The 15,018-nt window shown below is 36.2% G+C and overlaps 1 protein-coding gene across 6 annotated transcripts in view; it reads right to left on the reverse strand.

The window, feature by feature from the left end:
- Nucleotides 1–15,018, reverse strand: part of CEP350 (centrosomal protein 350) — a 157,875-nt gene that overhangs the window by 54,515 nt on the left and 88,342 nt on the right. For 4 of the 6 annotated variants that reach the window (XM_073011726.1, XM_073011724.1, XM_037985869.2 and 1 more), the window contains 5 exons: nucleotides 11,459–11,628; nucleotides 7,794–7,886; nucleotides 6,934–7,130; nucleotides 6,165–6,349; nucleotides 5,600–5,687 (listed from right to left, as the gene is read on the reverse strand). In XM_073011726.1, coding sequence (XP_072867827.1) covers nucleotides 5,600–5,687; nucleotides 6,165–6,349; nucleotides 6,934–7,130; nucleotides 7,794–7,886; nucleotides 11,459–11,628 — 733 coding nt within the window. The remainder of the gene's footprint in view (nucleotides 1–5,599; nucleotides 5,688–6,164; nucleotides 6,350–6,933; nucleotides 7,131–7,793; nucleotides 7,887–11,458; nucleotides 11,629–15,018) is intronic. The other 2 variants (XM_073011725.1, XM_007989321.3) reach the window with 2 other exon arrangements.

Genomic DNA, 15,018 nt, shown 5'->3' on the forward strand with positions numbered 1-15,018 from the left:
AACTCCTGGCCTCAAGTGATGCGTCTGCTTTGGCCTCCCAAAGTACTGGGATTATAGGTGTAGCCACCGTGCCCACCCCATATGGTGAGATTTTAAGGTTGTTGTTTATTTTTTACTATTGTACAAACAATGCTGTAACTGAACAGCCTTATATATTTTGTCTTCTTGGGCACATTTATAAATTTTTCTGGAGTAGTAGTTCTCAAAGTGTGCTCTATGGAGTCCCTGGAAGTCTTGAGACCCTGTCAGGGGACTCTGAGCATCAAACCATTTTTTATAATACTAAATACATTATGAGCAAATATATTATTTGCTCTTTATTCTCATTCCCTAATGAGTATACAATGGTTGTGTACATTTTAAAGAAAGTAACTATATTTTCCAAAACAAAAAATAATTTAGTGAAAAGAATGGTATTTTAGCGTTTTGCATATCTCTTTATCGTCTAGCTTGATTTTTTTTAACATTGTGCATTGATCACTGGGAAAATGTTGGTTCACTAAGTTATGCGGATTTTCTAAATGTTGACACACTTCATTATGCAATATCAAACAGTTATACTCATGAATATCACCATTAATCTCAAAAGAAAAATTATTTTGGGTGGGCAATGGAAATTTTTCAGAATCCTGACTTGTGTGTGAAAGCTTGAATTTTATCATTGGCAATACATGCTGTCAGTTATTTTTTTGAAGTGACAGGGATACTTGCTTCGTTTTTGAGAAAAACATTTGTCAAATAACCAAATCTGAATTAGCACAGTTTGCCTTGAATCATTCTTTCAAGTAAAAATGCTATTCCATGAAAAAAATTTTTAAAAAAAGCTCACAATTCAAACAAGCGCACAAATACTTCTCCTTGAATTAATCACTATATTCTGGTATCGAGCAAAGGTGTCTGATTATGGATTTCCCGTTTCTGTCACACAGAATACAAAAAAGACATGTACTCAAGAGTTTAAGACAATAAAATTAATAATTCTTACTACTCAATCAGGACATTCTAAATGAAACTTGCTTTCTTTAACTGCAAGTAAGTGGCATGAAGAATAAGACAATTACCAATACGGTTTGGTGCCACTGACTTGTGCTAAAGCACCAGCAGTTTTACTCAGCATTGTTTTCTCCTATTTAGTGCAAATGTCAACACAGTGAAAAGGGTAAATTCATATCAGAGTATCATTATGAAAATAGTTTTGATCTTCCAGACCTGTGAAAGGGTCTTAGAGGCCAGAGTTTCACAAAGTACATTTTGAAACTTCCACTAACTTAGGCCTGAGTTTCTGAACCAAATAATGTATAAATTCACCCAATTCAAGCCTAGAAGAAAAAAAAGACAATTTCTAAGGAATACTTGGGAAACAAGGTTTGCTCCTCTTGTAAGAACACACAAAGTTTTACAAATGAATTGCTTACTTTAAAATGGTGAATAGTATAAGTGAATTATTCACTTTATTAAAATAGTTATTTTTATGTGTTATGAATATCACTTCAGGGAGGGTAAAACTAGTAAGACATAGGAAAATACGGTCTCTCTTTTTTGGAAACAGTTGTACCAAATTGCTTAGAGCCAGCCATTTCACTATCAGTCAAAAGAACTCTTTCTGCTACAGTTGCAATAGATATCTTAGCACATATATTCTTACACTTTGGTTCTTTCAACCTTATAAGGCAACTTTTCAGGGGTAACCAATTGGATCAAAGAGTATATTTTGCACATTTACTTAAAAAATTCTTAAGTATTACAAAAAGAAAAAGTAGTCACTCATATCCCTACCACTGGCATCAAACATATTTAACAGTTTGCACATTTGTTTCAAACATGTTATCTATAGATAAACATAGATGAAACCAAACTCCATGCCAATCTCTTCCTCCTTCTTCTCTTCCCCAGAAGTGTATCATTCCTATATGTGGTTTTTTGCTTTTGATGCATGAGTGGTTCCACAGAACATATACTACTAATTGGTTACATTAAAAAAATTTACATGACTGGTATAATACTGTATATATTCTTTGCATCTTGCTTTTCTATAAAAAAGAACATTATGGTTTTTGGTAAAGGAAGATCTACTGCTACACTCTCCAGTATGACAGCTTCTAGCTACATGTGGCTAGTAGCTACAGTATTGGACAACACAGATATAGAAAATTACTATCATTTCAGATACCTCTATAGACAGTGCTGACATCTAATACATTCAGTTTCCTGTAGTACTATACTTTCTTGCAAGAATATGTTTTATTTCATCTATTCTTTTATTGAAGAAATTAAGTTGTTTCCATTTTCCTCTGCACATATGTGAAAGCTTTTTTAGGATATATACCAAGACAGAACTGCTGAGTCATATATCATATATGTCCTCAACTGAACCAGGTAGTGGCAATTGCTCTCAACTCAAAGTGGTTACACCAGTCAACACTCTAACCAGCTATACAGAGCTGCAGTGACAAAACTGGAGACTCAGGAGATCTTAAACTCACATTCTCCTCAAAGCAGTTGTCAAGTTCTGAAGGAGCACATAGAGGGCTAAGGAGTTAACCCAGAAAAGTCTTGAAAGCAGAGCAGAAATCCCCAGTCTCTTGTGCTGAGTAAAAAATTTTATCTGGGTTTCCAGTGAAGCCCAGGAGAGCCCCAACCCAGGGACAATGCAAACCAGATGTAGACTGAGGCTTACCAACTCTACAACCCAACCCTAACCCAGCACAATCTTTGAATTAAGATGAACAGTTGATAACTCTAATAAAATAGCAAAAGGAAGGATAAATCCTCTCTGGGGGAAGAGACCATCAGCTGGAGCCTTTGCAGTTATTTATATACTGCTGTCTAGTACTCAATAAAAAAATTACTAGGCATGCAAAGAAAATGAGCCATACGATAGTTAAAAAAAAAAAAAAAAAAAAGAAAACAGACAATAGTAATAATAGAGGCACAGATGGCTACATATAAGCAGACAGGGAAGAAATAACAGTACAGAAAATTAAAATAACTATGGATAATATGTAGAAAAAGATAGAAAAGTAGGCCGGGCACAGTGGCTCATGCCTGTAATCCCGGCACTTTGGGAAGCCAAGGCGGGTGGATCACCTGAGGTCAGGTGATGGCCAACATGGTGAAACCCCATCTCTACAAAAAATACAAAAAAATTAGCTGGGTGTGGTGGCACACACCTGTAATCCCAGCTACTCAGGAGGCTGAGGCAGGGTTTGCAGTGAGCCAAGATCACACCATTGTACTCTAGCCTAGGCAGGAAGAGTGAAACTCTGTCTCAAAAACAAAAACAAAAACAAAAACAAAAACAAAAACCAAGTAGATTAAAGGGTAGAAAATTTCAACAGACTGAAAATCTATTTTAAAAAGAATAAAATTGGGTATTATAGAACTAAAACACTAAAACAGATCAAATTAAGAACTCACTGGAGAGACTTAGCAGTACATTGGGCAAAGTAGAAGACATACTAATGAATTCAAAGACAGGTCAATAAAAACTTTCCAAACTGAAGCACAGTGTTTTTAGTTTTTAATTTGTTTGTTTTAAGGAATAAAATACAAACAAGACAGAGGAAAGGGATGTGGCAAATGGTCAAAAGGTCTAACCTATGTCTAATTGAAGTCCCTGAAGTAAAAGAGAAAAAGAATGAGGCAGAAGTGGCCAGGCACAGTAGCTCACACCTGTAATCCCAGTACTCTGGGAGGCCAAGGTTGGGGGATCACTTGAGTCTAGGAGTTCAAGACCAGCCTGGGCAACATGGTGAAACCCCATCTCTACAAAAAATTACCTGGCACTGGTGGCGCACACCTGTGGTCCCAGCTACAGGGGAGGCTTGGGTGAGTGGACTGCTTGAGCCCCGGATGCAGAGGTTGCAGTGAGCTGAGATCGTGCCACTGTACTCCAGCCTGGGCAACTGAGTGGGACCTTGTCTCACCAAAAAAAAAAAAAAAAAAGGGGGAGGTGGGAGCAGAAGCAATACACGAAGAGACAGTTTCTGAAAAACTGATTAAATAAAACAACCAATACAAGAAGCTCAGCAAATCTTAAACAGGATGAATACAAAGGAAACCACGCCTACATGCATCATAGTAAAACTACTGAAAAATTGGATAATTTAAAAATAATCTTAAAAGGAACCTTCAAAAGAACAAGATTAAGATAACTGACCTCTCCACATAAACAATAAAAGCAGTAAATAATGGAAAAATATCTTTAAAAGTGCTGAAAGAAAATAATTTTATGCCTATTAAAAATATTCTTCAAACATAAAGGTGAAACAAATACATTTTCAAACTAATCAAAACAAAAAATGTGTTATTAGCAGGCATGCAATAAAATACCAGACGTATTAAAATGAAAAATTTTATACTTCAAAGGATACTATCAAGAAAGTGAAAAGAAACCCCACAGAATGAGGGATAAATTTATAAATCTTGTTTTCATTTTATTTTATAACAGAAAGCTACTGTAACATTATAGAAAGTTATTTACTTATTTTAACTAAGAAAAAATTTTATTTTAAAATCAATTTTTTGGATTAAAAACACACAACTTTTTTTTTAATAGAATTCAGAATTTATTCAAATTCATATCATCTGTAACGTTTCCTGGGATAAACATATAACTAAGTAATAAGCCAATATATAATTCAGATAATTAGGTTCCTAAATCATTTAACATAGTAGCTAGCACCTGACAACAGGTTAATATGGAAAAAAATAACTAGAATCTATTGAATACTTACCAGGCACAGTGAAACACATTTTACATATGTTACCTCATTTAATCCTCACAACCACCATATGAAGTATAATCCCACTCCTACAGATGAGGAAATTAAGTCTCAGAGAGTTACTTAAACTTTGACCGTGATTACACAGTTGCAAGTGACAACACTGGAATTCAAATAATAGCAACTAACATTTATTGAGCACTTACCATTGTGCCACGGTCTGCTCTAAGTTTATTTTATGTATTAACTCACTTATTCCTCAAAACAACCCTATAAAGTATGTTACTATTATTATCTTCAGTTTACAGATGAGGAAACTGAGACACAGAGAACTTAAGTAACTTGTTCCAGGTTATGAAACCAGCAACTGGTAAAGCTGGGATTTTAGCCTAGGAAATCTAACTCCAGAGCCTGAATTCTTTACCACTACACCACCATGCTGCCTCTCCAGAATTCAAAACTAAGGTCTTTCTAAGTCCATTAAGCCAAAATATTTATCAATATGTAATTAATATGTCATGAAAGTCTAGGGAAACAATAATTTAAAATTTAATCCAAATAGATTCTTTTACACATATCTTAATTTTTAAAATATGTATTTCAAAAGAGTATTTTTCTTTTACTTACTACATGAAGGTAGAAAGTTTGCCTGTGTATTTTATTAATCTAGCAGTGACACACAATCCTAATTTGGGAGAAATACAGTCGATTATCAAGCAACCCCTATAAGTATAGTAGTATGAACATAAACAGCGGAAGTATCAACTAAATCTCATTTAAGGCAATAATAAGGAAAAACAATCAGGCAAAATAATAGATTCCATAAACTAACTTGCCTTATAAGCTATCCTAAAGGGGTGTCTTCCCTAACATACCTTTTCTTGCTGCAACCTTAAAAGCAAACCACGCTGTTTCTTCCGGAGTGGGGGCATTTTATCATCCTCTCCTTTGTCTCGTAGATGTCTGCAAATAATATTTTTCATTCAGACAAAGATTTGATTAAATTTCTCTTACCTGAATGTCAAGAATTCTTGACTACTAAAAAGTCTACAAACCAATTTAACATTTTCAAATGTGAAAAGCAGTTGCTACATGTAGCTGTAACCATTCATATCCGAATAAGTATTTTACTGAGGTATATGCAAGCCCTAGAATGTGTCCTCTGAAGACAGAAGGACTTTGGGAAATTTACAATATTGTATCATATGACAACATAAGATTACAGTCAGTTAAGTGGTAAAAGAGGAATGCAAAGAAAATGTTATGTGGGTAGGAGGAGGTCTTGAAAGAAATACAAATCAAATATGACTGCCATACTTCTAGCTTGAGAAACTGGGTTGCTCAAATCAAATCAAATGAGGAAACAAAAACATCTTAAAATATAAAGCATTCTGTTTTATGAAGAAATTAGTGAAAACTCTACTCACTGAAAGAACTTACTTTTTTTGATGCTCTAACCAGGCCAACTCAGCCTTAGTCTTCTCCTTCAAGGCCTTTTCGCGGAGACGCAGGAGTGAAGACTGGTGAGCTGCCCTCATTTCTTCTTCTTTCATATACTGTCGAACCATCTCCATAGTAAATTTAGAAAAGCTATCTTGTCCTCCTGAGAATGGCATGTTCAGTTCCTAAAGTAGATGGTTTCTTTCTTGTTTATCATCATCTAACCTTTTGGTACTTAACTCCACTAAAAGAGGTATGCATTTACAAAAGCAAACTATGTATTTAACAAGGCCATCAACAATGTAAGAGAATATTCTTTAAAAAGGCACATGAGGCAGATTAACATTCATCTGCTAATTTACTCAGCCAATAAAATTTTAATAAACTATTGCAAGCCAATTACTGTCCCAAGGATCCAAAGTGGGATAAGAATTTGTTTCTGCTAACCAAAAAGCATACAATTTGGTAAGAACGAACGTAAATTTCTAAATGGAATTCAGCATTAGAAGAGTGAAGCAAGTACAAAAGCTAGAGAGATAATATTGGCTCAGAACCTCAAAGGCCTCATATATCATTCCAAAAAATAAGTTTGTATTGTACTATGTAAGGAAAGTGAAGCCAGATTTCATAGGAAAACTATAAAATAAAATTGATATCTTAGAAAAATCATTCTAGTAGCTGACAAATGAGACAAGTACAAAATGTTTTCTCATATCTTTGAGAGAACATATCCACAACCATTTACCTCCACAGATAAAGTGAAACACACCTTGGCAGTAGACAGTGTAGTTTTTTCTGGAGAAGCTTCTTCATCAGAGTCATCATGATGACCTCTTCTCTTTTCCATATTAAATCTGCGGTGACTCTCTGAAGGTAGTAATGATCGAAATGATTGTTCTTCTATTTCATCTTCTGTCATGGATTCATCAAATTTCAGAGAATATTCTGTTGCAATAGATGTTGAGTCTAAAAGAATAAGGAGAAAGTAGATTTTATCATTATAACTGTTCTCAGTAGGTATTCAATTAGTAGCCCTTTGCCTCTTTATGGGACAATCCAACATAAATTCATAAAACTGATCACTAAAAAATAGACATGAAATATTAAAATTCATTTGCCTTACAAGCAAGGAAAAAACCTCTAAAAATACCTAGAAATATTAGGTTAAGAAATATAAAGATTAATGTTGCAAAAAATTTAGAGAGCTCTTACAAATCAATTAGAAAACCACTAATGCACCTATAGAAAAATGAAAAAAGGTCAGATCAGATGCTTTACAAAGCAAATATAAATAGTAAAAGTGAAAAACTGTTTAACATTACTATCAATCAAAGAAATGCAAGCAAAAATATCTTTTTAAAAAACTCATTAATTCCAAGTTTAATTAGAATATGACAGCTCTTTCAGGCTGGTTCCTGTGTGCCTTTGACACGGTTTTTTTGTTTTTGTTTTTGTTTTTTTTTTAATTGAATACTTCTTCACTTTCTGGTACTACAAGATACTCCAGGCTCAAATTGTATTTTCCCTACAGCCCTAGAATCAGCTATTTCTCCAAAAAGCTCTTATTTATTTTATTAAGGAATGATACTTAGAAACCACAATCTAGGGGCCAGGCACAGTGGCTCATACCTGCAATCCCAGCATTTTGGGATGCCAAGGTGGGAGGATCCCTCGAGGCCAGGAGTTTGAGACCAGCCTGGGTGACAGAGCAAGACCCCATCTCTTAAAAAAATCAGAAAGAAAGAAAGAATTTGTAGGCACTAGTTGTCCTTGTTACTACGGGTGTATCACTGCTTCTGCACTTGCTCAGTGGACAGAGCTAGGTAATATATGGATGTATATTAATCCATGTGTACAAGTGTGTGCACATACTTACGCACACAATTACAATTGCTTTTGTATCCATTCAGTCAGCCAGCTAAACATGAATTCATACTTATGTCTATGATCCAGTACCAGAGTTCATTCTAGTCTTCCTTTCTTGTGTATCTTCCCTTCCAATACTGAGAAACACGGCTCCCACCATCCAACACTCATTTACTTATTTGTTCAAACCCAATATATACGTAAAGAACTGTTAACCTGTACCCCCGTGAAAAACTATTATCCAACTAGAGTATAGGTTTATGTACCGTTCCTTTTGTATTAGGCTTATATTAACAGTTTCCACTCAAGACACCATTTTCCAAAGTTACTTACTTAGGTCAGCTCTTTTCCCTAACTGCTTCAATGTCGTTATGCCATATATTTGTAATACAGTTAGATCCATTTATCACAGGCTGCGTTCCATTTTGGGATCTCCCAATATCCTGATTCATGTGTGTGTTTGCATGATTAGTTCACAGATACTAAAATTTACTCATTGTGATACACAGTTCCAAGGTTTTGACAAATACACAGCATCATAGAGAACATACATACATACAGAACAACTACTCTATGTAACAGTTCCTTCACCCTAAACGTCCCTCCATGCATCCTCTTTGCAGTCAACTACTTCCTCTTCCCCCTAATGCCTAGAAACCAATTGTTTTCCATCTCTTTAGTTGTGCCTTTTACATACTGTCATATAAATTGAATCATATTATAACAGATAGATTTTTGGGGCCTGCTTTTTCACTTCGTAAAATTCACTTAAAATTCGTCCAAGTGCGCTCCCTTCAATAGCTCCCCTGGTAGAGGGGAGGTCTGGTAGAGCGCAGGACTGTAAAATTTGTCCATGTTGTTGCATGAATCAAAAGATTATTCCTTTTAATAGCTGAATAGTATTTCATCGTATGGATGTACCAGTTTATTTATCCATTTCCCTAGTAAAGGACATCTTGATTGCTTATAGTTCTTAGCAATTATGAATATGCTATGAACATCAGTATATAGGTTTTTATGTAGACGTAAATTTTCAGATTACTCAGTAAATACCCAGGCATGTGATTGCTGGATTGTATGGTTAAGTCTTACAAGACACTATGAAACTATCTTCCACGGTGACCATATAATTTTCCATTCTCACCAACAATGTATGCAAGTTCCTGTTGCTCTGCATCCTTGTCATCAATTTATTATTGTCTGTTTTTCTGATAGTCATTCTAGTAATGTGTTATAGTATCCTGTGATTTCAATTTTAATTTCTCTAATGATATATGTGGTTGAAGACTTTTTCCTGTGTCTATGTGCCATCTGCATATTTTCTTCAATAAAGTATCTGTTCAGATCTTCTGTACATTTTAAAAATTGAGTTGTTTTTCCTATTATTGAAATTTTTTTTTTTTTTTTTTTTTTTTTTTTTTGAGACAGAATCTCTCTCTTGTTGCCCAGGCTGGAGTGCAGTGGCACAATCTCGGCTCACTGCAACCTCCACCTCCAAGGTTTGAGCAATTCTCCTGCTTCAGCCTCCTGAGTAGCTGGGACTACAGGTGCGTACCACCATGCCCAGATAATTTTTGCATTTTTAGTAGAGATGAGGTTTCACCATATTAGCCAGGCTGGTCTCGAAATCCTGACCTTAGGTGATCTGCCTGCCTCAGCCTCCCAAAGTGCTGGGATTTCAGGTATGAGCCACCACACCCAGCCTTCTATTATTGAGTTTCAAGAGTTCTTTACATACTCTAGATAGAAATCCTTTATCAAATACGTGATTTGCAAATATTTTCTCCCAATCTGTGGCTTGTCTTTTCATTCTCTTCACAATGTCTTTCACAGAGTGGAAGTTTTTAAATTCTGATAAAGCACAATTCATCAATTTTTTCTTTCACAGATCATACCTTGAAGTGTTACATACCTGAGAAGTCATCACCAAACCGAATGTTGCCTAGATTTATATTTTCTCCTACGTAGGAGGTTTTTAAGGGTTTCGTTCTTTGGATAGTGGCTGCCCTGTGAATTCTAGCTGTCTTGGCTTCTTCAGATTCCTAACTCAATTTCCTCAACTCAAGAAGACCACTGGGCTCCATGCTCTGTAGTCTGGAAACTCCCTGGGCAGTAAACTGGTAGAACTGTAGCACTCATTTGTTTCCAGTCTCTCATGAATCAACACAATTCACTGCCTGAGGCCCACTGTCTTAAAAGTAGTTACTTCATGTTTTGCCTGATATTTTACTTGCTTTAAGTGGGAAGCAGGCTGGGCGCAGTTGCTCAGACCTGTAATCCCAGCACTTTGGGAGGCCAAGGCGGGCGGATCATGAGTTCAGGAGTTCGAGACCAGCCTGACCAGTACGGTGAAACCCTGTCTCTACTAAAAATACAAAAATTAGCCAGGCGTTGTGGCATATGCCTATAATCCCAGCTACTCAGGAGGCTGAGGCAGGAGAATTGCTTGAACCCAGGAGGCAGAGGTTCCTGTGAGCTGAGATCATGCCACTGCACTCCAGCCTGGTGACAGAGCAAGATTCTGTCTCACAAAAATAAATAAATAAATAAATAAATAAATAAATAAATAAATAATGAAAAAAAAAGAGGGTAAGCAAATCTGGTCCCTGTTGTTCCATCATGGCCAGAAGTAGCAGCAGTCCAACTAATACATTTCTGTTTTTGTATTTCTGCTAGTCAAGTAAAGCACTGGGCAAGTAATTCAATATTGTTTAAAGAAGTTAAATAAAGTCACTGTTCATGATATTTTAAAACAGTCACTTGAAAATTATTTATTCACTGTTATTGGAAGCCCAGGCACCATGGTACAAACAAGTCACACATGGTTACTGTGTTTCCTTCTAAGGCTTACAAATATTATCTACAATTAAATTTGTCATCAGTGCTTTAATTAGAAACACTATATTATTCATGAGATAAAGTTTAGTAAATATTAACGAAATAAAGTTAGAAATCTCCTCAGCTAAGTATCCAAATACATCACTTTTCATGTCTACATTCCAAAATACTAGAACACAGTTGTAGTCAAGTTGTCTGCCACTTTATTTACTTATTTAATTTTTTTTTGAGACAGGGTCTTGCTCTGTTGCCGAAGCTGGAGTGCTATGGTTCAATCACAGCTCACTGTAGACTTGATCTCCTAGGCTAAAGTGATTCTCCCATCTCAGCCTCTCACATACTAGGACCACAGGCTGTGCCACCAAGCCCGGCTAATTTTTAATTGTTTTATAGAGACAGGGGTCTCCCTATGTTTCCCTGGATGGTTTCAAACTCCTAGGCTCAGGCAATTCTCCCACCTCAGCCTCCCAAAGTGCTGGAATTACTGGCATGAGCCACCGCATACAGCTTATTTGCTACTTTATAACAAGGATCCCCTTTTCTCTGGTTTCCGAACAAATGGTTACACATTTATTTGCAAAGAAAGTTACCTTTTTCATCAGGAAGAGACGGAACGCTATCACTTCGTAGAGAATCATCTGCAGCAGTCTGAATCTGTTCATCAATGGAACTCTCTATCTTTTCACCATTAAGTTTCTTCTCATTTTCCTGACAAGATGGAGCTGAAGGACTTTCTTGGCGGCTGTTACCACTACTGCTTCTTTTTATAGATACATGGAAACAACAACAACAAAATTAACAAAATAAGGATTATAGCTTCACAGTAAACTTATTTAGCCAAATGACTGTACTTTATAGTCAAGATAAAAATGAAGAAAGATGTAATATAAAACAGAAAAAGTGAAGTAACATAAGTCTGAGAATATTTTGGAAAAGATGAGAAACATGAGTAGGAAAGAGGAAGGTTTCGTGTTTGAATAATCATAATAGGCAGTGTTGCTAGGTTATCACTCCCTTTTTTCCCTTCGTTTCAAAATCAAACTTCTGGGAAAGGGAGCTACTGCTCACTGTTTCTACATCTTTACTTTTCATTAACATCACAGTTTATCACAATCTGCTTCCATCCCAACTGCTCTACTAAAACTATTCTGAATAAGCTTCATCTATACTTTGAATTGCTAAATCCAATGGATAATTTATTGCTTTGCAACATTAGATGTTGACAATATCTCCTTTAAAAGCTCTACTTGCTAAACAAAATACAGTAAAAGGTTAGGATAATCTGGATGAAAGCTATTTGAGGACTTTCTATTATTCTTGCAACTTTTCTGTAAGCTTGAAATCATGTCAACATTCTTATATCCTATGACTTTACTCTCACCTGCTTCTCTTCCCAACTCTCTAACAAGCTTTCCTTGTTTCTTTCATTTGCTTTAAATTTTTCTGTCTTTCCTTAAATTGATGGTTTTGTTTTGGTCCTTTTCTAACTTTTTTTTTTGAGAAGGAGTCTCACTCTGTCGCCCAGGCTGGAGTGCAGTGGCACGATCTTGGCTAACTGCAACCTCCACTTCCCGGATTCAAGAGATTATCCTGCCTCAGTATCCCGAGTAGCTGGGATTACAGGCATGTGCCACAACACCCAGCTAATTTTTTTTTTGTATTTTTAGTAGAGATTGGGCTTCGCCATGTTGGCCAGGCTGGTCTCCAACCCCTAACCTCAGATGATCCACCCGCCTCGGCCTCCCAAAGTGCTGGTATTACAGATATAAGCTACCACGCCGGCCCTCTTTCTATTTTATACTACATGTTCTCCTTGGGCAATCTTAACCATGACTTCAACTACTATCATTTAGAGTGAGTCTCAAATTTGTATCACTATCTTTGCCCTTTCCTTGATTTTAAGCTTCAAGTGTTGAAATGCCATGTGAACTTCTGATTTTGGCTATTCCTCAGCCAACAAACTAAGCATATATTCCCCCAAGTGTTTTCCTTTCTCCTTCTTACATTTCTTGGTTTATTCATTCATTACACAAGCCAGGTTAATATACTTAGGATCCTCAGCACATACTTATTTCCAAATTGCCCTTGCTGCTCTGTCTGCCTAACGACCTATGGAATTAAATAATCAGTTCAAGTGTTATTTCTGAGAAGACTGCATGGACCCCACCCCAACTCTCAAGGAAGCTTTGGTCACTTCTGACCCTGTGTTCATACTTTTTTGTGTGTGTGTATTTCTGTGATAATACTTATCAGAATACAATGCTATTGTTTGGTTTAATAAGTTTTTGAAAAGATAAATCTTCTAATAAAGCAATAAGGTAAAAGATGTAATGCAGCACACAGTAAGGGACTTTCAAGTCAGAAGGACATGGGGTTGAATCCCAATTCTACCAATTGCCAGCTATGTGCTTATCATTCACTCAGTAAATTTGTAGTAGATTGCCTATCATGTGCTAGGTACTTTGTTAAGTTCTGATGATACAAGTATGCATGGTCCCCTCTTAAGATGGCTATAATAAAAAACACAACAAGCATTGGTGAGGATTGTAGAAAAATTTTACGTAGTGGGAAAATAGTATAAAATGCTGCAGTTACTTTGGAAAACAGTTTTGCAGTTCTTCAAAAAGTTAAACATAGAGCTACCGTACATGATCCAGCAATTCCATTCCTAAATATATACTCAAGAGAAATGAAAACATATCCACACAAAAGGTTGTATGTGAATGTTCACAGCAGTATTACTTACAACAGTCAAAAAGTGGAAACAACCCAAATGTCCACCAACTGATGAATGGATAAATAAAATGTGGGATAGCCATGCAAGAGAAAATAATTTGGCCATATAAACAAAGTAGTGATACATGCTACAACATGCATGAAACTTGAAAACATCATGCTAAGTGGAAGAAGTCAGTCACAAAGGGCCACATACTGTAATGATGCCATTTATATAAAAATCCAGAATAGGCAAATCCATAGAAAATGGAGACAGGGAATAGTGGTTGCCAGAGGAGGGTATAGGGAGTAACTGCTAATGGTTACTGAGTTTCTTTCTGAGGTGATGAAAATGAAGCCCTCAATGAGCTTCTGGTCTAGAATGTAACTGACTAACAAAGAAACATGTACACATAGGGTGGTCAAGATTGTCACAGCTATACTCATAGTGCTGTAGGAGAAAACCTAGGTGAGAGCTAAAGCAGACAGGGTAGGACTGATTCTTGAAAGGTAAATAAAAGTAAACTAAATGAAATGAGGGGATGGTCTAGAAAGAAGGTATATCATATGCAATGGCACGGAAGACAGAAAGCAGGGTTCTTCTAGAGAACTGGAAATAGTTAGAATGAATGGAGTATAGTAAAAGAGGAAAAGCCAAGAGATGGGGCTAGAGATGGACCAAAGGCTCAATTATAAAGAAAGTTTTTATGCCAGGATAAATAATTTGGACCTTAATTTGAATCTTCTGAGGGAATACTGAAGATTTCAAATAGGTGAATAACCAAATTGGCTAGAAATTTTAGAAAAATCACTCTGGTTATCATGTGGCTAACGAATAGAGTAGAGAAAGATTAGAGGATGAGGACAAGTATTAGGAGTTCACCACAGTAATCCAGATGATGGTTGACATGAAGTTTCAGTGAAGGTGTCAGTAAAGGTTAAATGAAAGTCAGATAGTTTCAGAGACATAATAGCTACTCAATAACTTTTGGTACTTTTCCCACATTTTCACGTCTTTTAGTTTCATTATTTAATTTTTTAAATTGGTGTTTTACTATACTTGACAATGTCAGTATGTTACCTGTAAAAATGCTGTAAAGTAGCCTCTAAAATCTTCTAATCCGAGATGGAACCATAATTGAAAGCTATAGCTATTCATATCACACTAACTACCAATGACAAGCTATTCAATTTTCTTTTTCTTTTGAGACAGAGTCTCACTCTGTCACCCAGGCTGGAGTGCAGTGGTGCGATCTTGGCTTATTGCAACCTCTGCCTCCCTAGTTCAAGAGATTCTTGTGCCTCAGCCTCCTGAGTAGCTTACAGGATTACAGGCACATGCCACCACCCATGGCTAATTTTTGTATTTTTAGTAGAGATGGGGCTTCACCATGTTGGCCAGGCTCGTCTTGAACTCCTGACCTCAGGTGATCTG

Source organism: Chlorocebus sabaeus, chromosome 25 (assembly GCF_047675955.1).
Source record: "Chlorocebus sabaeus isolate Y175 chromosome 25, mChlSab1.0.hap1, whole genome shotgun sequence".
Lineage (NCBI taxonomy): Eukaryota > Metazoa > Chordata > Mammalia > Primates > Cercopithecidae > Chlorocebus > Chlorocebus sabaeus.